The 25,958-nt window shown below is 41.2% G+C and overlaps 3 protein-coding genes across 3 annotated transcripts in view; 1 reads left to right on the top strand and 2 right to left on the bottom strand.

Moving 5' to 3' along the window:
* Nucleotides 1–5,719, bottom strand: part of Stam (Signal transducing adaptor molecule) — a 6,208-nt gene extending 489 nt beyond the window's left edge. Inside the window, exons 1-4 of the mRNA XM_053751485.2 lie at nucleotides 5,489–5,719; nucleotides 3,278–3,940; nucleotides 2,628–2,904; nucleotides 1–2,088 (exon numbers count right to left, since the gene is read on the bottom strand). The exon at nucleotides 1–2,088 is cut by the window's left edge and continues 489 nt beyond it. Of these exons, the coding sequence (XP_053607460.1) occupies nucleotides 1,851–2,088; nucleotides 2,628–2,904; nucleotides 3,278–3,940; nucleotides 5,489–5,531 (1,221 nt within the window). The 5' untranslated portion in view covers nucleotides 5,532–5,719 and the 3' untranslated portion in view covers nucleotides 1–1,850. The remainder of the gene's footprint in view (nucleotides 2,089–2,627; nucleotides 2,905–3,277; nucleotides 3,941–5,488) is intronic.
* A 2,020-nt stretch (nucleotides 5,720–7,739) lies between these two features.
* LOC128673532 (uncharacterized) lies at nucleotides 7,740–16,513 on the bottom strand. The gene is made up of 9 exons (XM_053751452.2): nucleotides 16,142–16,513; nucleotides 14,888–14,952; nucleotides 13,992–14,424; nucleotides 12,523–13,603; nucleotides 12,030–12,308; nucleotides 11,486–11,718; nucleotides 10,192–11,379; nucleotides 9,920–10,094; nucleotides 7,740–9,083 (listed from the first exon to the last, which is right to left on the bottom strand). Exons 1-9 carry the CDS (start codon nucleotides 16,147–16,149, stop codon nucleotides 8,979–8,981), a joined length of 3,567 nt encoding a protein of 1,188 aa, XP_053607427.1. The 5' UTR covers nucleotides 16,150–16,513; the 3' UTR covers nucleotides 7,740–8,978.
* A 3,959-nt stretch (nucleotides 16,514–20,472) lies between these two features.
* LOC128683424 (uncharacterized) lies at nucleotides 20,473–22,723 on the top strand (the record flags this gene model as incomplete). Its single annotated transcript, XM_053769062.1, has 1 exon — nucleotides 20,473–22,723. A coding segment is annotated over exon 1 (1,692 nt), but the record flags the coding sequence as incomplete, so codon positions are not given.
* Nucleotides 22,724–25,958: the final 3,235 nt, after the last annotated feature.

Below are 25,958 nucleotides of genomic sequence, written 5' to 3'. Positions count from 1 at the left end.
TTTGGATTTTACTTTTGATGAAAATCAAAACCACAAACAGTCATAATTCTCAATTTGGTGAATACAATAAAGCGATTCCTATTATGAAGATGCAAAAAATAATCAATTTGTCACACTCTCATGTCAAAACATACTTACCTACATAAACAACCCATTAAAAATATGCATAGTCGCAATAAAAGGTATTACCTAATTAATCAACAAGTTTATTTGCATAAAATTTAGGAACATAACAAGGTTTTACATTTAACACACTTTTTACAGGTAGCACGACATGCCGTGATTTTTAACAAATTAAAGAGAAAATAAAGCTCGTTTGTAGCACGAGAAGAACTATCTTGGAATAGGTTCGGCAAGAACCTTGGAGTAAGGTTAAAGAGTTCATATGAAAATAACCGTGAACGTCAAGATGGAGGAAGCACATCGCAAAACACAAATATTATCGAACCAGCCGTCAATACCTTCACTCCATCGCCCCTTGCTACCGATATCGAAAACGTCGGTATGTACTAACGTACCTAAATAACAAAGAATTCGAAAATATCAAGTGAAATAGGGATTTCCTCCATCTTGACGTAAAAATGGAGGAACCATCTGTTTTTTATTAAATTATAACGATCCTTAGTACCTGGGTAACTACCTGTTTTTTGAGTTTTGTGTGTTGAGAGGTGGTTCCTTCATGTTGACGTTCACAAATAACCTGTCACACCGCAAGTTCTGCGGAACACAGACCGCAGGAATAACGCCGATCCATGGAACAGCACTCGTGGTAACTTTACTGTATATTTTAAAATAAAAAATATCTACAAACACGGCTTTATTCCTTTGTCTTGGCTATACATTTTATGACGTCAATAAAAATATATTGCGTCCAAAGTTGAAAATAAAATTGATAACTATAAGGTATTATATTATACTCTGTGCTCTAGACCTCTATAAGCAAATACACGCGAAATGCACTACTTATCTGATTGTAGATAAATAGCGAAACATGGGTTACACTGGTTGAGACTTCCCAGCTACATTCAGGCTATATTCAGTTTCGTTACTATTCTTGTTTCTAGTCATAAAGAGCGCAGTCATGGGACTAACAAAACAGATAAGTTGCGGGCGCAGACCCCAGAAGTCATCAGAGACTGTTACATTCTGGACATATTCAATATAGCTAGGATGTTCATAATTTACCTAACCTATTAAATTTCATAATATACAGGATTACCTGTAAAAATACATACCCAAAAAAAAAATCAACTCCCAACCTATTTTAGTTAAATAATGTTTTGTTTCGTTATTTCTTCGTTAAATATTGTATAGTGAGGTTAGAGTAAAACATATTTTACACGCTTTTATTTAACTTACAATGTATGTTACGTATTCGAGGTGGAATAATGCAATTTAATTTTGAAGTAAATAAAAGGGGTGAAATCTAAATACGCATTTAGTTTGGATGACGATGCATCATCATAAGATGGTGCACTCAGGATCGGAACCCGACGAGAGAACTTCTCGATGGTTATTGCACAGACAAACTTATTTGTGGTGCTGAAACACTCTGATATTTTTGTAAAGCTTTGCGGTTGTAAGAGATCGCTACATGGCATAAATCCAACGTTGCACATGTATTTTTCTTGTATTAATTTTAATGTTTGTACTTAATTTCGTGCATTAGAGTTATTATAATCAAACAAACTTATTAACTAAAATAGGTCGTAACTTTATTTTGAGTAGCAGGTTAAGGCCGAATTCGGTGGCGCCATTATATAATATACATCCTAAATTGTTTAAATAATTGAAAATTGAAACAATGGATAATCGAAGCAACCGAATGTGGATCTCGGAGAGGTGCGGGTTCACCGCGGCGCCGGCGGCGGGAAGGCGGCGACGAGCGGCGCGTAGGGCGCGGCTGGGGGCTGCGGCGGCTGGGTGGGGAGCGCGGGCGGCTTGAGCGCGTCGCGCATGAGCTCGTGGTAGAGGTTGAGCGCGTCCACGAGCTCGGCCGACAGCTGCGTGAGGCGCGCGTGACGCCGGTCCGCGCGCTCCAGCGCCGCGTCCACCAGCGGGCCCATCTGGTGCACGCGCGCCTCCAGTCTGCACGGTTTATTGGGTTAGTTTCCTTTTAGGACTGCCTATACTTGTCACTAGATGAACGAAGTGTTAACTTATTATTTTAAATAATAATGAGATGAATCGAGCGGGAATTGATATATGTTACTGCAAAAGTCCGAACTATGATAAATCATAAGATTTACCAACTATTAATAGTAAAAATCCGAACAGTCCTGTTATCATCGTCAATTTCGAACTTTTACCATCATTTACTTGGTAAATCTTAGGATATTATACCTCAAAGGCATGGTACGGAAAATATTTAAGGCCTTCCCGAAATCAACATTTACCAATCATTACTGGTAAAGCCAAACAAGTACAACAAATTGTAACGGTACAAGTCCGAAAAAATCGTTTCTCCTTTATAAATCCTTACATTTGCCAAGTTACGACGGGAAACTATAGGATTTACTATTAAAACCTAAGACACAAACGGGCTTTTACAGTAACATATTATTTCTATATGAAGGAAGGTGACTCATAGCAGGGTGAACGAGTAGAGTAGCTATGATGAGGCTGACCTCGCCAGCTCAGCGCTGTCGTCTGCGGCGGCCTCGGGGTCGGCCTCGTGCAGCAGCGCCAGCGCCGCGTCCATGGCCGCCTCGTCGACGTGCGCCTCCTCAGGCGGCGCCGCGAACTGCACGCTGCGTGCGCCCCGCGTACCCCCACCCGCCGCCGCCGCCTCCTCCGCCCGCGGCTCCGTCAGGTCTGACGTCACGAAGTTGGCCGGGAACAAGCCCTCGCCGCGCTCGTTGTAGCCCTTCCACCAGTTCGGGTCGCTCGAGTCCGTCACGTGTACTGCCAGGGGGATACATTGTCAATTTTCGAGAGTCTATTCATTCTGTATATTCTCATAAGTCGATTTATTCATTCTGTATAAACAGTTTTATTTCTCTCATGCTCGTAAATTTTAAGATTACGATTGGATGTAAATGAGATTTCAAGTTCTAGAGCATAAAGTAAAATTTCGGTCTATGTATTTCATGTTTACTCAAGAATGTGCAATAATAATACAAAAACAGAAAAGTAAAATAAGGCCAACAACCACCACCAATATTAGAATGCTTATTGAAAACATATTATTCATTTCCTCGCAATCGAAGAGAATGACATCTACGCTGGTACAAGTACGTCTTGCGCTGACCGACAAATTACATAGGCTATGTCGTACCTATCTCTCCCGCAAGAAAGGTCAGCTCGTTGTCCTCGGCGGCCTCGAAGTCGTAGAGCGCGCGGACCTTGCGCGGCGCGGGCTGCGGCGCGGGGTCACTGACCGCATCCACGCGCGGGTACAGCGACGGCGCCACCGCCGGCGCCGACTCGCGCAGCGACAGCGCGATGGCGCGCGCCAGCTCCTCCTGCTCGCGCTGCGCCGCACCCGCCCCCGCCCCCGCCCCCGCACCGGACCCCGCACCAGCCCCCGCCCCACCACTAGCTCCGCCCGCAGACTCGCCCGCCTCCGCGCGCAGCTTGCTGTGCAGCGACGGGATGAGGTCCAGCGCGGGGTCGGAGCGGAACTCGCCCTCGGCCCACTTGCGCAGCAGCGCGCGCAGGCGCTGCGCCACAGCAGGCTGCGCGCGGGCCAGCAGGCGCCGGAACTCGGTCTCGAAGTCGCGCGAGGCGACCTCGAGGTGGAAGGTGCGGCCGCAGTTATTGACGCAGGCGTCCAGCAGCGTGGCCGCGTGCACCTGCACGTGCGGGTCGGGGTGCGCCAGCCGCCGCAGCACCGCGCGCAGGCACTCCTTGGCGGCGGCGGCCGAAGCGCCCGCGCGGTCGCAGATTTCCAAGATCAGACCCCACTCCTCGTGAGTATTGTTTTCACTTGTAGCTCTTTCTGTACATCAACATAAATCAAATAAGTATTGCACAATGTAGTAGTTTCAGTAATCACAAAATATAAAGTTGTATTAAAAAGCAGATAGCATGTAGCAGCCGGCATATAACAGTAGGCAGATACCTAACAGCCGGCTGCAATAGTCATATCAAAACCACAGAGTAAACTCTAAATTCTGGACCCAATTACAAGTCCTAGTTGTATGTTTAATTTTTATCGTTTTAAACAATAGAAATATTTTTGTTGAGTTTCTAAATTAATTGACCTTCAATTTATAACAATCAACGTAACAACCATCAATCGAGGAAGTGAAATGTCAAAATGTCATTATTAATGCAGTGGTATTTGCGAAAAAATGGCGTCAATCAATCGCGAAATTTCTTAATTCACATTAAAAAACCCTTTGCAATCTGTCTAGCCATATTTTGGAATTATGTAAAGAAAAATGTACTAAATATCGGGTAACAAAATAAAACAATTATAAAAACAGTTTCATTTTCAGCTATGAGTCAATCGGATTTTGTCATAGTGCCATACTAATAAAGACGAAAATGGTGGATCTCCGGATTTGCAGATTTTGAAGCAGTAGTGGCCCAGTGGTTAAGACTCTCCGCCTGTGATCTAAATGTAAAACAAATTACAAATATATGTTTCGAAGATTGTAGGTATTTTGGATCTACATATTTTACAAGCTTTTATTTAACTTGATGCAGTGGTGGTGTAACGGTTAAGACGCCCACCTATTGATCGAAAGATCCCAGGTTTGAATCCTACTTGTGCACATGAGTTTGTATAACGATCTGACTCATTTGTAGTAGTTTTCATCAACCACCACTTGATTCCGGTGAAGGAAAATATCGTGAGGAAACTTGCACATTGGTGGATAATTTAGTTTACTGATGTGTATGTGACTGCTTGCCACTAGATGGCGGTAGGTAGTCGTACAAAGTCATGTCAGATGTCTTTAGGCGAATTGAATCTGACATCAGTGTTAGCAATAACACACTTGATATGAATGAATGACCAGATTCATTACCAGATAAATAGAGTAATTTGGTTACTATTACTCAGTAAAAATACCACAAAGGTCACATCTTTTGTATATTTTATCGTTTAATGTCTGTGCACTGACTTTCTTGGCAATTTCTCAGACTGACAAATCCTGCCCTCATTCATTTAAATAATTTTGTGTGATTGTAAGTAGTGTATAAACATTAAGTTTAAATGGAAATAGGTATTTTTAACCCATAGCAGCATCATATTATCAAGATATTTAATTTGTATTATGGGAAATTAGTAGGAATTTCAAATGTCATTTTCATTGCTTTAAGTACACCCGAGGCGAGATATTACCACAGATTAGATAGCCATGTTGGTACTTAATTACAATATACCTACCTAGGTCCTACGTGACTCATAACAATAAACAAAACACTTTGATAATGGGTCATTGTCATTCCACCGTGACAAAGACTGGACATTATTGAAACTTTCTGTTTAATTCAAACTCTGAAAAAGTTCTATTGTAAACAACTAAGCTGCACTCACCGACATCTTGATCAAAAGGCGATGTGTTGCTAAAGATTCCCATTCTTTATTTAGTTGAGCATTAATTAGGCAATGCTGCTAAACGATTATGGATGAAATTTATACTCGGAAGGTTATGTTCTACTGCTTTCTATTTTTACAATACAAATACACACAAAACAAATTTTGTCAATACTTTAATAGTACACCAGTAAAACAAGCAATGAATAAGAATGACTGCCTGACTGTGACTTTTTTTTTTGTTTATTCCCTCGTTTCATTGAGGAGGCAAAGGGTTCTAGACCATACAGCCAAGTCTTTCGTTTATTTTTTTTTTGGCTGACTGTGAATGCGTGACATGACAAATATGACAATCTTGCTCGATAGAATAAAGAATTACTTCTACTACTAGACCGCTGATATTGGCTGAAAAGTGTGACACCGGCCACGTCACACGTTGGTGCATAAATTTTGACGGTGGTGATCGTTTTGCCAGTCGTCTTAGCTAGTGATGTAGCAATGTAAACTTAGTCAATATATAATCAATCATATCTACCATGAAATTTGTATAATTATGAATAATATTAACTACATATTTTGAACATGTTTGTATTTTTATTTTTCTCTGAATTTTTCTTCCATAATATGGCAAACGTTATTGAATTTTATTATTAGTTCATATAGTATCAATATTATTAGTTTTAATAAAATAAAAAGTTGTAACAAGATTATGCAACGGTTCATTTTTCAACCTCCTTTTCTTAAAAAAATATTCTCCGTAATGAAATTATTGTGATTATTAATTAAGTGCTTAAATCGATTTTGCAACATCACTAAAACATGTCTTTTTTAGGAATAACTACGTGGTTTATGAGATATGTCAAAAAAGTACTCACACCATCGAGTTTTAAGGAATACGTACTCATGGAATTCACAACATTTCATTTACATAACCCCCACAAATGAATAGGTAGATAGAATGAAAGTAGATGCAGAAATACTAGACACGTATTTGTAATTGTAATTTTAAAAATTAAGTAAGTACCAAAAAGTATTAATTAAAAACAAATTATTCTAAAAGGGCGTAAGTGCAGTCAGGTATAATACAGAGGCAGTTTCTTCGCTTCGGGATTTCTACATAAAAATATCAACTATCAATACGTCATCACAACTGTCAATGTCGTGCATCTGTCAAAGAAGTGACATTTATTTATGTACGTGGCAACAATGACGTGCATGGCAAGGGTACGTGGTCAATGTATTGTCAAATTGTCAATGACCACAGAACGTGGTTGTGGTTGTCTTGACATTGACAGACAGTTCTTGTTTTGGGAGGAAGTCCTTCGGTCCTTCCTTTTTAAATCTTCTCGTAGTCTTAATTAGTTACTACTACCTGATCACGTGTCTTAATGAAAAACCGTTGGTGGTGTAACTACTGGGTGTCTAAACTTTGTCTAAGTTTACCTACTACTCTTTAGTTAGAAGAAGATAAATATTTGAAACCATGGAATCAGTAAGTGGTGTACAATGTACACGGAGTACCTACCTACTAATTCCTTGTTTGAAACATATTTGATGACATAAATCTCACTACTAGGCAAAGGTCATAATACATAAATATATAACGTCCATGGAATAAGTGTAGTAAGTACCTACAAATTCCATGATAATGTCACAAATATAAAACTGTCATGATCATGATATTCCCATGGATTTAGTAAGTACTGGAGTACCTACTAATTCCATGGATATTCCAAAATAACTAAGTAGATGTAGCAGAGCAAACTACACCCGATATGAATCTTCCATTTCACTCAATTTCACTCATACAAGAATGAATAGAAATACAGCGCTGATCACGGACGTATGCTGATAATCTTTTGTCCATCCATCATCACGTGCCCGGCTCAATCTGCATCTTTGTATGAGATTAGCCGGTATTATGGGCCGAAAAGTTGTAGGTACCTATGGAAATATTCTCTCTAATTTGATTACACTGTCCGAGGTCTTTAGTTTTTTTTTGTCTTTAGGTGGTCGAGTTAACCGAACTGAGTGCTAAAAAAGATTTGAAACACCTTCGTTGTCGTTCGGTAGGATTGCTCAGTGTGGAAGTCCCTTGTTCCCACTGTAAATAGGTACAACAAGTAAGGTTGTGTTCGGATGAGCGTATTTTATTAGTATGGACGTATTTTTGTTAACGAATTTCCTTACACATGGGACCTAGCTTTCATTTTTGGCCTCATTTGCACCCAAGTATATTTCAAATATCAATCCTTAAAAGTTGTTTTCGAAATTCTAACACAGCATCTGAAAAAAAATTGCTCTCATCTGAATACGGCTTAAAGCATTAATTCAAAGAAAAAAATATGGCAAATTAAATTTTATTGACATAAGTAGGTACCTAGATAGATAGCTGGTGGTCAAGTAAGTGACTACTCACTTGTTATTAACCTGTGAAATCTTCAAGAAATGTACTTTGATGAGACCTATAGGACTAAATATGAACCTATCTAGTTACTTACTTATTTATATTTACTTATATATATTTACAACATCATAATATTTGTAAATAAGGACAGTCTTATTAGTTCAAATTGCTTATTTAATGTTTACGTACAAACTTGCTAGGTACTTATAAAATAAAGTTTTCACACATTACTAATGAGTTGTCATTCGTGGGTTTTATGTAGGTTGGTATAGATAGGTAGGTAGGTACAATAATAATATTTTTCAGTAGGTACTCTGTTAACGGAGATAAACCTAATATCGAACTATTTATTTATTCATTCTTAGGAGAACCAACAGCCATAATATACAGAATAGTCACTTAAAACACAAATCGGAAAGCCAAAGGTTCCCGCTAATAAAAACGTATATAGTTTACTATAAATATAAAAAAATGTCCTTATTAAAATATATTTTTAAATAAGGACAATTTAATATATATTTTTAAATAATGTCATTTTTTATATATACTCATATATATGTTTATATTTATAGGTAGAGACAGTGAATCCTTTCGTTTATTATTATATCTAAATTCTAATTCCTAGTGACTACGAAACTTAGCATTTGTTCGTCTCTTAGAAATGAACAACAAAATAAGTTTATTTCGTTTCTTGTACCCAAATGGTTAGGTACTTACTTAATTTATAAGTCCTGTTCTTATGACATGATGATGAAAACAATTCAGAGATTCTAGAAAAAAAATGGTTTGCAAACTTAAGTACCTAGGTATGTAACCTTTGACCGTCCGCATAAAAGGACCTAATTAGGTACGTAATTAATCTCGTACTCCTATTGATATAACCATTATCCCCATCATATTACTAGTACTAAGGTTTGTACAATTTTAATAAATAATTAACTAAAACAAGCAGGCCAACAGCTTTATATTCTGCTGTATGGAGTTTTACACGTTTTACTATAAGTAGGTACCTAATGACTAGAATATTATGGAATGATGTTTATTGGTAGATAAAGTCTGTTGCAGATCCATGCGGCAAGTTGATCAGCGCATCAGCGCGTCGCAGTCGGACGGCGGGCGCTCGTCCGAACTCAGGTACGTGGTATCCGTGCCGGCCGACGCGGGCGCCGTCCACGACACCCATCGTGCCTTCAAACAATATGACACACATTATTGACTAAGTAGGTATCCATACTTACAAATATTTCACCAGTACTTGATCACAATCTTAACATTATGTTTCCGTATAGTACACCATAGACAAAAGGTTTTTTCAACATTTTGTCTATGGTGAACTGACATTATATTGTACTAGCTGCGCCCTGGGGCTCGCTCCCGTGGGAATTTCGGGATATAAAATACATTTATATTCTACTCGTTTACCAAATTTCATAACAATCGGTCAAGTAGATAAGTCGCGTGAAAGAGTAACAAACATACATATGTATGTATGTTTGTTTGTTACTCTTTCATGCGAAAGTTTGTGTGTATCTATAATAATACCAGGTTTACTGGGCAAAAATCCGTGTCCTTTCATATTAGGTAGGTAGGTATTATAAAAATAAATCACGCGTCTGTCTGTATAAACTAGATAAACTTAAAAACTACCGGACGGATTTTTGTATGGTTTTTACGGGTATAATTTATTATAATTTTACCCGAGCGAAGCCGGGACGGGCTGCTAATTAAGAATGTACAATATATTAAAAATTGGTAAGTAATTCTGGCATGATAAGGATCAACAATATTTAAATGAGTTTCTTTCGGCATATCATTCTCATTAAGTAGTGATTGTTCTTAAATACGTAGTGTAGGTAAACATTATTTAACTTAGAACATGACGTGAAAAGGTGCCTGTGTAGGTCTGATTTATGAATAATGCTTTGATTGATTGTTCCCATGCCACTTGCTTTATTTAGGTCGGATAACTGACTCATTGAGAGGAACTTTCGGAATAATCAGGAATCAAATTGAAGAGAGAGTACCTCTGTAATGTCTGGGGGTAGACGCCAGGGGTCGGCGTCGAGCGGCATCGCGTCCAGCGGCAACGCAAGGCAGGGCGCCAGCAGCCGCGGCCAGTCCGCCAGGAACGCGGCCACCTCCGCAGCGCTCGGCCGCGCCTTGTGCTCCTGCTGCCAGCACGACTTGATCAGCCCCTCCCTGCCCGCAATAACACATTCATTGTTGAGTACATCAAGAAATTGTGTACGTTATGATGAAACACTCAAAAAACGAAATACTTAAAACGATTACTTACAACTGGGGCTTCAGTCCGGGGGGCAATTCCAGCGTATGCCCCGCTTTGACGCGCGTCAATACCTCGCTATTGCTCAAGCCCTGAAACGGCAGCGAGCCAAACGTGACGATCTCGTAGAGCAATACTCCAAACGACCACACGTCGGAGGCGGGCGAGAACACGCCGAGCGTGAGGCTCTCGGGCGCCATCCAGCGTACCGGCAGCATCCCCTTTCGGCTGAAGCGGTAATAGTCATTTTCGAACACGATTCGCGTCATACCGAAGTCGGCCAGCTTGACCTGCCGGTGCGCGCTGACGAGGCAGTTCCGCGCGGCTACGTCGCGGTGCACGTACCGCAGTTGCGCGAGGTACGACAGCGCGCGCGCCGCGTCCAGCGCCATGGAGGTTAACCGCCGCGCCGACACCTCCTCCGCGCCTTCCCCGCAGTCCGCACCCGCCAGGTGCCGGCGAGCCAGCAAGTAGTTCTTTAGATCACCGTACAGCATAAACTCCATCACCGTACAAACGGGCTCAGTCTTCGTGACGACTCCTAGTAAACGCACTATGTTTTTATGATCGAAGCGTTTCATCGCCTCCGCCTCGGAAAGAAAGTCGAGCTTTTCTTCGGTTGTGGCTCCCGCCTTGAGGGTCTTGACAGCTACGGCTGTCCAGCCTCGTTCTTCAGACAATAAGGCGTGTCCGCCGTACACCGTGCCAAAAGCGCCGGTGCCGAGCTTACGGTTGATGACGACACGTTCACGCGGCACCTCCCAGCGGTCCAGACCGCCAGGCTTCAGGGAGATAGTCCGCATGTCGAGGGCCGCGAGGCGGGCGCGATACTCCTGCTCGGCGCGGCGGCGGCAGTGCACGGCCAGCCCGGCCAGCGCGCCCACGGCGCCCGCCAGCAGCAGCGCCGCCAACGCCACCAGCGCCGTCCGGCAGTCCGCGTGCAGTACGTCGGCCAGCGGCTGCAGCGTGCAGTGTTCGGCGCCGTCATCGGGCGCACTGCCATCTTTCGTTCTCCAGTGCACTACGCCCTCTACCGCCAACCGGCCGCGCGTCCACCGCGCCACCCGCCGCCGCGTACCGTTGTTCCATTGCTGCAGTACGAGGGGCGACACTCGCGCATACGCGCCGTTTTCACTGTTCCACTCGAAGCGTCCTGTCAGTCCTACATATTCCCTAGTAGTGGCATTTTCAATAAGGAATCTGGAAATAGAGATAAAATAATTCTATATACTTTTTAATTCATTAATTGTAGTAGTCAGAACGAGTAGAACGAGTTGGGAAATAAAATAATTTAAAAACAAATGACCTGACGAGTTCAGGTTGATGCAAGTCATCGAGGGCGGCGGGCTGCTCCAGCAATAGAGCGTCGAGGGCGGAGGCCCATAGCCGCAGCACGTCGTAGAGCAGCGCGGCGTGCGGGTCGGCCGTGCCGCAAGCCGCGCGCGCCGCCCCGCGCGGCAATCTAGACGCGCAGCGCACGCGCCAGCGACGACGCCATCGCGCTCGCGACGACTCCATATCGCTCGTAGCGATTTCCGTCTGACACATTTTTATATTTTTTATTTATCAGGAGAATCAACAGCTTACAATCCTACTAAGGACAGTAACTATTTAATAGAAGCCAAATGGATTCCCACGGATGGAAAAAACAAACAAGTTCGACTGACAAAACCAATGACAAAACTTAACGTACAACGTAACGTACGACAAAACGTGCTTTTAAATCATCTTTATAAAATTGTGTAAGCGTTTACTCTGGATCACAGACTTATATCAAGGTCAATATATAAATCTGTGGTCTGGATGATAATGCAAGAAATGTTTGTGTCAAAAATTATTTTATTTCTTACTTGCTTATGTTGAACGTCCCGCCAATCCACCAGCCATTCTGGCGCGAAGCTCAGATGTCCCTCAGCGACTTCTGTAAGCTGCGCGGCCGAGCAGGCGGGCGTATCGCCGCGCGCCGGCCGCAGCCAGCCGGCACGCGGCGCCCCCGGCAGCAGCCACACCGCCCCATCCCCCGCGAGCCCCGCCGCTCGCCCTGCGCACAATGCCGCGCGCACTAAGCGGGCATCTTCCAGGTTCAAGTATAAGACCCGCGCATTTACTGATTTCACTCGGTCTATCCACTGTGAATAAAAAATACAATCTTTTCTTTTAATATAATAATTAGCGCCACCTATGATAGAATACAGGTTGTTCATAAATCCCACGGGAACAATAGTTTTTTCAGAAATACATATGATTATATGCGAAATATCATGAAGATTGGTTGCGTATATAAAGTGTGAAAAAATAACAAACACAAATGTAGTTTCACATTTTTAGTCTTAGGAGTCATACCCTTGTGATGAGGTCGCTCTGATTGTCTGCATTTTCGGAGAGCTCTACGTGGACGATGACGTCCACCTGCAACGTGGCTTGGTCAAAGGAGGCGCGCGTGGCAGGTTCGCTGAGCACGGCCAGCCGCCGCCAGCCAAAGTGCGCGAGTGCGGCGCCCCACGCGGCGGAGCGGTCGCGCGCGTCGCCCGCCGCCAGCAGCGCCAGCCACGCTGCGGGTGGCGGCGCACTCTGCTGCGTGTAGGCCAGCACCGGCAGCATGTGCGCCGGACTCAGCCGCGCCGCATCCGCCCAAGCCGCGCCGCACGCAGGCCCTGCTACCGCTGACAGCGCGCCATACTCGCCCGTGCCCAATGCGTCGGTCAGGTACTTGTAGGCGTGCGGTGCCGCACACCCGTCATCGCTTAGTTCGGCCTTGAAATGTGCCGTGCGAGGAACTCCCGCCTCTAAGAGATCCTCCTCGGCGAGCGCAGCGGCAGCGATTAGAGCCGGTGCGTCAAACGCTTCCCGTGATGTATTCGCCGGGATCAACACGGCTGTCCGGACCTCTCCCAGGGGAGTGATCTGCGGGTGGTCTTTGAGGTAGGCGTGTGCCGCTGGGACAGGACCATAGAGATGCGCATGCACGATAAGATTGCGCAACTCGTCAGTATCGAGCCATAACTGAGTGAGCACGCGGACTGCCGTCGTCGATCGAGTCAGAGAGCGAGCGTTCGCCAGTTTGAGAAATCGCCTCGGTTCGAAGGGGCACGGGTCGGGGTAAAGGCGGCAGCGTGCAGGATCGCAGGCGGCGCGGCAGGGCGGCGGGCCCAGCGAGTGCGCGGACAGGCGCGCCAGCTGCGTGAGATCGGGCGCGCGGTCGCATACTATCACTTCTCTCGCGTTCAGCGCCGCGGCAGCCGCCGCCAAGCGCCCACCCAGCGACATCACCCGCGCATACAGACCGTATTCACGAACAACTTGTGACATCACGTCTAACTCAACTGTGTCTCCAGTGAGCACAGTAGCACACGTTACGTTGCCATCTTGACATTGAATGGGAGTGAATGTTTCATTCAGGCAATCGTTTTCCTTACAGGGAAGTCTGTGGAAAAACACAGTCTAATTTTATTACATACTAGCTGATGCCCGCGACTTCGTTCGCGTGGACTATTATGACTCTTCTTCAAGGTGTTCCAGGCAGTTGTTTTCTTCAAATTCTTACTCTATTACTATGACTTTATCGCCTAATTTTGTTTTTATGTAAATATATGCAATGTACAGATATTTTACTGCAGTTTTATTACATGTATTGATCAAATTAGCATGTTTCTATCTTATTTTGCTTTTCGCCGCAATTTAGTCCCGGGAAAAGCTTTGTAAATATTTTCTTTTCATATTTATATTATTTATTTACGTAGGTACTTAGTATTTATAAATTGAAGACATGACATAATTCGTCGTGTCGTGATTAATTAAAAAGTGGTAGTTACCTTAAGACGAGCTCAAGGTCGTTAATAGAAAGTTGATAGGAGCGGGCGCTGTCTGGGTTGGTAAGATCGAGCAGCGAGCGCAGCGCGCCGCGCGAGGCGAGACAGGCGCGGCGCGCGGCCGGCGCAGCGTCGCCCAGCTCTTCCAGGCCAGCGTCGCGCAGGGAGGGCGCGGAGGGCGCGCGCGCAGCCGGCGTCGGCAGCATAGCTGCGTCTACCGCGCCGTCCGCCAGCGCGCGCAGCACCGCTTCCAGACACGTCGGCGCGTCGGGCGCGGCGCAGGCGGCAGGCGGCGCCGCTATCTGCGCCGGCACGCCTCGCTTCTCCAGCGCAAGCGCCGCCAACTTGGCCAGCGCCGCGCCGCCCGTGTCGCTCGCGTCCGGCGACACTACGGTCACCGTCACGCGCCACTCTTCCTCATTCCCGTTGATACTTGCTATACGGAAAATCAGGCACAATTTCATAACATCTCTTAACTTAATCAATCATATCACGAATCACCTTCAATTACATAGGAGTCATTTATCCATATTTCCATATTCATACAATATTATTCGGGAAGTGTTTGTAAGTTTTTATGTAGGGTTAATCTGCGGAACTACTGCACTGATTTAATAAACAAACGGTAGTTCTTAAAGTATTGCTTCAAAAATAATTTACCTACTGTTTAAGTAAATATTCCATAACTTATACAACACTACTCTCATTATGTTATGTAGTATTATCGATATATAACGGAACTCAACTCAACTTGTTTGTAAATACACTTTTTCTTAAGAATGCATAGAGATATCGATTCAGAGACAGACTCAGGTCTGTGGTCTCCTTCAGGGAACCCTCGGTGCGCGGTAAGACTTGCTCTTGTAGCTAGAAGTGTATATGTATTATGAACAACGTACCAGCAGGGTCGGCGGCGGCGCGGACGGCGGCGCCCAGCAGCAGCAACGCGGCCGCGTACGCCCGTCTGACGACAATATAATTTTGTAAAAATAACGCAAGTGATATGCAGTACCTAGTACCGCAGATTCCATCGGTATATATAATATATGTATTTCATGTAATCTAGGTTGGTTCCATATCCGTACTTATATTGTAACTGGGTCCGTCCCGGCTTCGCTCGGGTAAAACCACAATAAAAGTGTAGTTTAACAGCTAAGTCCGTCCGTCCGAGGATTTCGTGATGTGTGAGTTAATGAGTAAGTGGATACGCTAGATAGGTATAAAGATAAACCTTACTAACTTAGTATCTGTAATATCTTGATTGATTGTTATCACGCAGTTAATTGTAGTGAGTCTAGTTCAACTCGTATAAATTATCTGCGCTCATGAAAAGTAACTAGAAGCAATAGATAGGTACTTGTAGGTACCTCTACGAGTCCTGCCTAGTAACATCACACGACGCCGCGCCGCCGCTGTTGCGTGTTTCCAAACTATACATGGCCATAGATGGGTTTACGCGCAGTATTCGCGCTCGACTTTTTGCGAAGAAGCTGGGTAAATAAAAAGGGAAAAAGACTAGCCGAAAACCTGTCTATGTACGATTTATACAAAATCAATTTTCGATGGGTGTAAGCCCCTCCGAATTTTCGTAGTACCTATGTTACGGAACGTAGTACACGAGATTTCGTGTACCTATTACTCTTGTATAATTGGAAAACCGAATGAAAAAGCTACTTCCGATCTATACGCGTACTAATTTTATACCTATACGTTCTGGCACTGTATAGTATGTAAATAGCGCCGCCCGTTTAGACTTACATTTTTTTGAATAAAAAATTCAAGTTGCAACTGTCAGTACTCAGTATGTAGTAAAGTTTAAAATCTAAATCAAAATCAAATCATTTATTCAGAATTTAGGCCTTCACAGGCACTTTTTCACGTCATATTCATATTCTAAATTAAATGATGCCAAAGCTACAAACTTACAAACTACTAGCATTTCGGAACAACCACTGCTGAGAAGAAATGCCGAAAGAAACACATTCAAACAGTGTTGGTCTTTTAATATCGTGTAAGGACAGGACAACTGGTTTTAATTATTTGTGAATGTAAAGCAAGGTCTCTTACATAGAGGGTTGCAAATTAAGGTGAATTCGTACCATTTTCATGCCTACTTTGGTGATTGTAAATAGTAAATAAATAAATACACTTACAAAATCATTAGAAAGGGAAAGACCTTATTTTCAGGTCAAGTCGTAAATAATTGTCAGCTGCTTTTCAATGGATGCATTTCCAGTCGACCTACAAAGGCCGATATTTCCCGCGCAATTGCACCAGATCCAGATATTAGGCACGCACTGATATATTGATAGAGGATCACCAAGGTCGAGAGAACGCACTGCACGGAGGAGGTCCTTCCGAGTAATTACCGCGCACATCAAAACAATCGGATAAGTGCGCGGTTAGTGCGCAAATAAACTGCGGAGGCAAGTGCGCACGCGCAGCGACTGTGGTCGCGACGACGGAGCGCCCCACGCAGCGCGGGGCGGGGCCGGCCTGCAGTGACAGGCGCAGCAGCCGCCGCCGCTGTTGCACATCTCACTCTACTGTACAATTTTAGCAAATAAATTGTCTCTATTCTCACCCTTTCATGGTAAAGCGACGTCGTAGCTAATTGTAATATATAAATAAGTGATCGTGGACATTACAACACCGCATTATAAAACTTGCTCATACACGTTATACGTATTACTGAATCAGATCACATCATGCGACTAAGTATACCATTATTTTTTTTACGATGAAGACCCAAATTCCTTTTTTATTATTCACTTTATAGTATTCCTGCGACATTACTTGATAACCCAACTTCATAAAATAAATAACTTAACGAAAGTACCGTAAGCTATTTTCCTATTATTAAATACTAGCTGGCTCGCTCGGCTTCGACATCAGGTTTCGTCTATCTCTGTGCCAAATTTCATCAAAATCGGCGTAGTAGTTTTTGAGTTTATTCATTACAAACAAAAATATAAGTTCTTTCTCTTTATAATAAGTAATTATATGGACGGACATGGATGAAGCAAAATGCAAAACAAAACGACACTAGCACTAATAGGATACGAGTGATTGCTGATTTTATACTAGTATCTCAATAGGCTTGATCGCGTGAAAAGGGTCACTCTGTAGAGACTATATTCTCTACAACATCTCATAGCTAGCGGAATTGTACAAAGTATACATTATACCTAGTACTCGTAAAAACAATAGCTTGGAAGCTGTGCGTCAGATTTGTTTGTGTAGTATTCAATGTCATCCATCAATGTGAACGTCTATAATGTTTATTACTCAGATATAAACGATAATAGTTCATCATCAACCGGATCATGTACAGTCGCCAGCATCAAGAATCCGTCGAATAATGAATCTGTCCAATCCAGAATCTGTCGTACAGAGGAACTTACCGTGCGTTATGCCGGCTCCACACTATCGCGGGACGGTTCGATGAAATTTGACGGATTTGGCATATATTGCTGGTTTTTTACTGCAGTCAATAAAAGCACTCATATACAAACTATATAATTTTCGTGCATACGCGTCGGCATTTGTCTGAATGTGATGTCACACGAATGAATTATCTATTATAACTGATTCCATCAAGAGAGGCTGGTGCTGTTAATGTAAACAGAATTATCTCTCAATATCATTCCCTAGTTACTCAGATTGGAACATAAAACTATTAATTACTTTTGCGTCTCGAAGGAACGGTACGCTTAGTGCGGGGAACCAAAAAATGAGTTATAGGTATGTTTTCAATAAATTTATAAGTAATAGTTAAGTCCGAAACTCCAAGCAAACCCAATGGGCTTGCTCGGATAATGTGGGAATCAACCGACAGCAGCACTGAAGTACCAATATGTTAGCTAGGTATAACTTTCTTGTATTTATAATTTAATAATTTAATAACTTATGATATGACCAAATGTGAGTAACATTTCAGGCGACCGATGTTGATGGCGATCTTTTGAATCTTGGCCAAATTTGATTCTAAGTATCTACTATGCTGATCGTCATTAAAAATAATTCCGACTACCTTTTTATACAGTCCCAGTACAAAAGATCGCCGGTTATTTTTTTGCCAGATACTCCTACCTTACCAAGTAAGTCAAGTGAAAAAGGTAACTCTTTCACTTGTATCTTAGAGGTTACTTATTTATATCAAACTATTCAAAGTTTTAGTTATAGTACTTATGGAAAAGTTGTTGCAGTGTAAATAGTTTAATATAAATATTAGTTAAATTGCTTTTTCAAGAAAATTCCTGTGTGCAGCGCAGAGCTAAGCTACCGTTGCACGCTGCACACGCTGCACACACGCTTGCGCTCGATATCGGGCGCGGCCGGCGCGGGTGTTTCCCCAGCGGCCTTGCGAGCGGCAAAACAACATACACATGTATGCACTAAATTATTACTATAATTTTACCACCGCGTACGTGCGTCCTACATACCTACTCATTGTATTTCATACATAGAAAGGGAGGAGTCTCGGTGCTATGCAGCGACCGAGATATGACGATAAGGATTGCTGGATTTGATATTTGTTTGACGTGTGAGAAGAACTTTAATTTCAATTTATTTGATACCATACAAATTGCACTTAGTGAAACTATAGGTACCTATATAAAATCCACCTAACGTCAGTCTATCCAGAAAACGAAGAAAACGGATTTTTGACGAACTACATTTTTTGCCATTGCAATTTATACTATTATTATAAAAGAGTTACCCCTTACCTCGTCACAAACTCAAGAGTTGGTGTTTAAACGCCAATATTTAAGCTGAATATGTGTGTCACTAGATGGCGATATCCAGTTTTAGAACGCGCTATCGTGTGTCGCTCATGAAATTATATAGTGCTTCAAAATATGTAAAGTTTTTTTGGCTTAACTTTTTGATCATTACACGGTTGTCACAATTCTGAAGTTTATATTTCTGTTGGACCTCACGTGTATTTTTGACAATCAGCCGATTGTTCATGATCCTTCGAGCCGGATGGCTTGATGGTTTGTGCTGCAGTAAGGCTTTCTCGTTCGCACCCATGGGCAGTAGTTTGCTGTCAAGGGCGAACACTGTGCGTCCACTTGTTCTGGCTGTAACTACTTGTATCATACCAAACTTCAAGTTACGGTTTCAAAAGTTCATAGATCGCGCCTAAAATATAGTAGATACCTGCTGAGACCAGTGACAACTATACGCGCGCTCCACAACTACAAGCTGTGACAACGAACGAGGGAGACCGAAGATACAACGTGTGAGTGAGTGGCATGTGCATCTGTGAGTACTTTCATACCTTCCGATTCAGTGGTAGCAAAATTGAACCTTAAATACAAGAAGATTTGGACTTTGAAAATTTACTGTAGTTATAGACTTAGAGTAATTGTAAGAAAAGTGAACCTACGAGGAATCCATGCCCAATTCCCTTCAGGTTTTAGTACGACAAGGTTCTACACACTTGCAAAATTTTACGATTTGTTCTTCGACTTAGAAAATTTTTCTCTCAATTTATTTTCAACTTGTATTTTTTTTATTTTTCTGTTGTGTTGTAACTGAACCTATACACCATGGAGTCTTTAATTAAACTTCAAATTAACGCAAATAAAGCTATCAATAAGGCTTTTGTTAACTTTAAAAAGTCGCCAAAGGAGCGTTTAACCGCGGGTTATTTAGAAGCTAGACTCGAAGCGTTGGAGTCGCAGTGGTGTATATTTTCGGAAAATCACAGTAAACTTATCAGTGATTATAATAGCAAGGAGTTAGAAAAATATGATGAATGCAATGTGTATGAAATAACCGAAGAGTTGTATTTCGATTATAAAGCTGAACTCAAAGATAAATTGAACCAAATACAACTTCTTGCGCCTACCATTTCTGATGCTAACTACAGTAACTCCAATGCTAACTCCAAGCAACAGTTTAATTGTAATGTGAAATTACCTAGAATTACAATTCCCACATTTTCTGGTAGTTACGCCGAGTGGACAAGTTTTAGAGATTTATTTATGTCACTCGTGCATACTAACAAATCATTAGATAATGTACAAAAATTACATTACTTAAAAACTTATTTGTCTGGTGAAGCCGACCAACTATTGCGACATGTTTCAATCACTAGCGACAATTACGAGGTTTGCTGGAATCTATTGAATAATAGATACAATAATAAAAGATACATTGCTAATACAGTTTTAAAGAGGTTTATGAGTCAAAGAACTATATTCACTGAATCTGCAACTGCATTAAAAGAGTTATTGGATACCAGCAACGAGTGTATTAACGCTCTTAAAAATTTAGGGCTATCAACTGATGCGTGGGACTTGATCGTAATATATATTTTAAGTTTGAAGCTGGATAATGAGTCGCGTAAAATGTGGGAGACTAAAGTCAGTGAGTCTCAGGATGATTTACCAACCTACAAACAGTTTGCAGATTTTTTGCAACAAAGATTTAGATCGTTGGAGTTTTTAGATAATAAATCTTCCAAAAACTTTGTAAAGGCTAGGGTTTTACATGTAACTGAATCGGTTGAGTGCCCGTTCTGCACCGAGAATCATAAGTTGTTGAATTGTAAGAAATTTAGCAAGGAAGATACAGATGCACGCCGTAATTTCGTTCAATCTCAGAAATTATGTTTCAACTGTTTTGGGCATAATCACACTGTGTATACATGTCGCGCACCATCTAAGTGTAGAATTTGCCATCGAAAACATCACTCGTTGCTTCACATTAGGAATACACCGTCAACAGCGAGTAATGTATGTCAGGTACCAACTGAAGGAAATTCTTCAGAATTAAATAAAGAAAAAGAAAAACCAGATGAACCGTGTAAAAATATTATTTCTTGTCATATTAGTGCCCAAAGTCACGTTTTACTAGCGACGGCTTTGGTAAGAGTTATATCACAATCAGGCATATGCGTAACTTTACGGTCTCTTTTAGACCAAGGTTCTCAATCTTCGTTCATAACTGAGGCAGCTGTACAGCTACTTGGTTTGTCGAAGAAGCAATGCAAGAGTTACGTGTCGGGTTTAGGAGGTGACCAAGATTCTATGGTGACGTCAAAATATGTCGTCTATTTTAAAATTCAATCACTGATAAACCCTAGTTTTGTGATGCAAGTTAAGGCCCATGTACTGAAAAGTATCACCACATTGCTGCCTGACAAGAAAATTGCAGTGCAGGGGTGGTCAAACATGCCAGTGTTAAAATTGGCAGACCCAACTTTCAACACACCTAATAAAGTTGATATACTTTTAGGAGCAGAAGTATACTGTCAAATTATAGAAGAAGGCTTTATTAGGAGTGGCCCAGAGATGCCAGTAGCCCAAAATACTAAATTGGGATGGATTTTATCTGGAAAGGTGTCAACAACGGGTTATGGAAATACTAAAAGTTTTCATACTACTGTTCGATGCATGCATGCAGTAGGAGAAAATAGTCTATTGCAAAAATTTTGGGAACTGGAAGAAGAACCAAAATTGAGTGAAGAAAGAAAATGGTCAGATGAAGAACAGAAGTGTGAAAAGATATTCATAAGCACGACAACAAGAGATTCTGAAGGAAGATATGTCGTCAAGCTCCCTTTTCGGAGTGAAGATCCGCAATGTCAATATGGTAATACATTGGCTATTGCTTTAAAAAGATTTGAATATCTTGAAAAAAGATTATCAAGAAATCTTGAATTGAAAAAACAATATACAAATGTAATTAATGAATATGTTGAGTTAGGTCACATGGAGATAATTCCTGATATTGATATAAAACCAACATTTGTATATTTGCCTCATCATGCGGTGGTGAGAGAAGATAAGACAACAACAAAAGTAAGAGTTGTTTTTGATGCTTCGTGCCCTGGAAAAAATGGAGTGTCTCTGAATAGTGAGTTGATGATAGGTCCAAAATTACAACCGGACTTACGTCATATTATTATGCGTTGGCGTATGCATCCAATTTGTCTTTGCTCTGATATTGTAAAAATGTACAGACAGATCAAAGTTACTGAAAAAGATGCAAATTTTCAGTGCATTGTTTGGCGTGAAAATCCGGAAGATAATGTGAAACATTTACGCAATTTAAGGGTTACGTTTGGAACTGCATCAGCTCCTTATTTAGCTGTGCGAGCTTTACAACAAGCTGCTAAGGATGAAGCAGAACATTTTCCGAACACTTATCAAAAGGTGTTGGATGATTTTTATATGGATGACTTGTTGTCTGGTTGCGAAAATATAGAAGAAGGAGAAAAGTTATATAAAGAAATTAAAGAATTGTTATGCAGGGCTGGGTTTGAGCTCCAAAAATGGACGAGTAACAGTAAAAAATTGATGGAAACTATAAATGAAAAGCAATTAAATGAAAAGATCAATTTAAAAGTTGATGCTGTTATCAAAATATTAGGTCTCAGATGGAATCAAGAATCTGATAATTTCGAATATTCTGTAAAGATTCCATTTTCTGACGTATCTATCACTAAACGCAAGGTTATATCAGAGATTGCTAAGCTATTTGATCCATTGGGTTGGTTGGCACCTGCAATTATTGTTACTAAAATATTCATACAAAAATTATGGATATCAGGGATTGGTTGGGATGATTTATTGCCTGAAAATCTATTAAAAGAATGGATTTCATATCGTAACGAACTTTTATTGCTGCAAGATGTTACAATACCCAGATGGATGAATACTTATCGTAGTGATAAACAACGAGAGCTTCATGGGTTTTGTGATGCTTCAAATGAAGCTTATGTAGCTGTAGTTTATATGCGTGCAGTCGATAAAGAAGGCAATGTAGCAGTTCATTTAATAACATCCAAAACCAAGGTTGCTCCAATCAAACAGGTTTGTATTCCTCGGTTAGAATTATGTGGAGCTGTTCTGCTGTCTAGACTATTGCAAGAAGTTTCGACAGTTTTGGATATACGCAAGGAAAATATTTATGCATACACGGATTCTACTGTGGTTCTAGCATGGTTAGGTTCTTATCCCGGTAAATGGAAAACATTTATTGCAAACCGTGTTTCTGAAATTTTATCAACTATGGATAGAAAGCAATGGATTCATGTAAAATCTCTTGAGAATCCCGCTGATATTGCATCACGCGGCGTTAAACCTTCAGAAATGAAGAATGCTACGATGTGGTTTACTGGTCCATGTTGGCTGAAAGAAAAGCGTGTTATTAGTAAAAATGTAGATGAAACATTTGATACAGATATAGAAAAAAAGGTCTGTCATGTTGAAGTTAATATAGGAGAAGAAATTAATGAAGTTGAAAGTAAGATTATTAACAAGTTTTCGTCTTTAAGAAGGTTAGTCAGAGTAATAAGTTACTGTAGACGATTTCGTAAAATAAGAAGTGTTACTGAAAAATGGTTAACAAGTGACGAATTGAGAGAGTCATTAAATATATGCATAAAAATAGTGCAAGGTGAAGGTTTCAAGACAGAAATAAAGGATTTGAGAAAAATAGGATTTGTAAATAAAAAAAGTAAACTTACTGCTTTGAACCCGTTTCTAGATGACACTGGAATTTTAAGAGTTGGTGGACGCTTAGAAAGAGCTCAATTAAATGTATCTGCTAAGCATCCAATTATTTTACCTGATAAATCCCATTTCTCTTCTTTGATTATTGCGGATGCTCATGAAAAAACGATGCATGGTGGACCGCAGCTCACTCTTAATTATCTAAGGTCTCGATATTGGATGTTAAATGCAAAAAATAATGTCAAGGCATTTATTAGAAAATGTGTCACGTGTATACGTTATGCAGCGAGCACACGAGATCAACTTATGGGGCAGTTGCCAAATGCAAGAGTGGAGATGTGTAGACCTTTTTATAGAACTGGTGTAGATTATGCTGGTCCTATAAATATTCGTGTGTCCAAGGGAAGAGGAAATAAGTCGTATAAGGGTTACGTGTGTTTGTTTGTATGTATGGCTACACGCGCAGTGCACCTAGAAGCAGTAAGTGATATGACAAGTAGCGGATTTTTAGCAGCTTTCAGACGTTTTGTTGCTAGACGTGGCTATTGTGCTGATTTATATAGCGATAATGGCACGAATTTCATAGGTGCTGCTAAAGAATTACAGGTGTTGTTTTTAAGCGAGAAGTCTAATTTTATAAATGAAGTAGGTGAGGCTTTAGCAAATGATAATACAAAATTTCATCTGATTCCCCCACGGGCTCCTAATTTTGGAGGGTTGTGGGAAGCAGGGATAAAATCTACTAAATATCATTTAAAAAGAGTGATCGGACAGTCTACTCTTACTTATGAAGAGTTGAGCACAGTCCTCACTCAGATTGAAGCGTGTCTCAATTCAAGACCAATTTCGCAATTAAGTACCAATCCTCATGATCCGTTTCCTCTTACTCCTGGTCATTTCTTGGTTGGAGAACCGTTGTTACTTGTGCCTGATGTGAATTATGAACAATCGAATATTAGTAGTCTTAAAAGATGGCAATTCACACAACGTATGGTGCAAGACTTTTGGAGAAGATGGTCCCAGGAATATTTAATACAATTTCTGAATAGGTATCGTTGGGCTTATCAAAAGCCAGAACCTAATATAGGTGATATAGTTCTTGTCAAAGAAGACGGTTTGCCACCGGGAAAATGGTTATTTGGCTTGATTGTGCAGAAATTTCCGGGAATGGACGGTATTACACGTGTAGTAAATATTAAATGTAAGGATTCTGTTATAAAAAGGGCAGTTAGTAAGCTTTGTGTTCTTCCTGTCACAGAATAAGAGGTTTTTTTTATTATTTAGTTGTGAATTAGTGTTCATTGTTATGTTTTGTTTATGTTTCAGTGAGTAAAATGACTTATTAAAAAGTCATTATTTAGTTATAGCATTTGATGTTGTTATCTTTTTTAAGTAAGTTGTAATAATTTTCACTCACCATGTGATTGTGATCAGATTACAGTCCACTTTGTTTATCCATACTCATTTCATGGTGGGTGGTATCATAATTTTGAGTTATTTTAATTATGGACATTCTGTCCATGGTGGGCGGAATGTTTAAACGCCAATATTTAAGCTGAATATGTGTGTCACTAGATGGCGATATCCAGTTTTAGAACGCGCTATCGTGTGTCGCTCATGAAATTATATAGTGCTTCAAAATATGTAAAGTTTTTTTGGCTTAACTTTTTGATCATTACACGGTTGTCACAATTCTGAAGTTTATATTTCTGTTGGACCTCACGTGTATTTTTGACAATCAGCCGATTGTTCAGTTGGTGACTTTGTGTGTTTGTATGTTTGAGGCGGGATCTCCGAAACTACCGTATCGATTTCAAAAATTTTTCAAAAATTCTTTCACCATTACAAAGGTACCTAACATTATCCAAAATTGCTATAGGCTATATTTTATCTCAAAATTCCCACGAGAGCGAAGCCCCGGGCAACATCTAGTAACCTAATGGATTGGTTGATAAATACCCAGTGTTGCCAGCGAACAGGAGACAGAGCACATATTTTATTTCTTCACTTACTGGATAGACTGTAAGGTTGTAATGGATTGAATGGATTCACCACGTCACGTATCATGTTTCGGTATTTTGACAGGCGTCATCAATGTGGAACTAAAAAATAAGTTGTTACGTGAAAGTATGCAGGCAGAGCCAACGTCATCAGCACGTGGAACGTGGAGCACGGTCTCGCGCTTGCGACAGATTGTTTGCGCGCTCGCGTGACGCGCCGCCGCTGCACTGATTCAGAGACCTCGGCTCGATTGTGTCCAATTGAATGGCTCGCTCCTTGGCAAGGTGCCGTACTACATTCGTTTTACAACTTTACGATGTTCTGTATTATGGGACTGTCACCGAGATCACGATCTTAATTCATATAAATAATTTATTTAGATCTCAAAGAGTCAAAACTAGCCCATGTACGATTATCGATATGTATAACTTTCGGTTGAATAAAAAATCGGTGTTGCCACGAATGTGCAACAATTCACCGCACATTCGGTTGAGAA

Source organism: Plodia interpunctella, chromosome 1, assembly GCF_027563975.2.
Source record: "Plodia interpunctella isolate USDA-ARS_2022_Savannah chromosome 1, ilPloInte3.2, whole genome shotgun sequence".
Lineage (NCBI taxonomy): Eukaryota > Metazoa > Arthropoda > Insecta > Lepidoptera > Pyralidae > Plodia > Plodia interpunctella.
Note: the sequence above shows the minus strand (reverse complement) of the source record. Positions and strands in the feature narration are given on the sequence as shown.

Coding starts and splice junctions, on each gene's coding strand:
- LOC128673532 (XM_053751452.2), bottom strand. Junction 13,604..13,991: donor GACCTTGAGCTCGTCTTAAG/GTAACTACCACT, acceptor GTTTTTCCACAG/ACTTCCCTGTAAGGAAAACG. Junction 11,719..12,029: donor GGGACGTTCAACATAAGCAA/GTAAGAAATAAA, acceptor AAAATGTGTCAG/ACGGAAATCGCTACGAGCGA.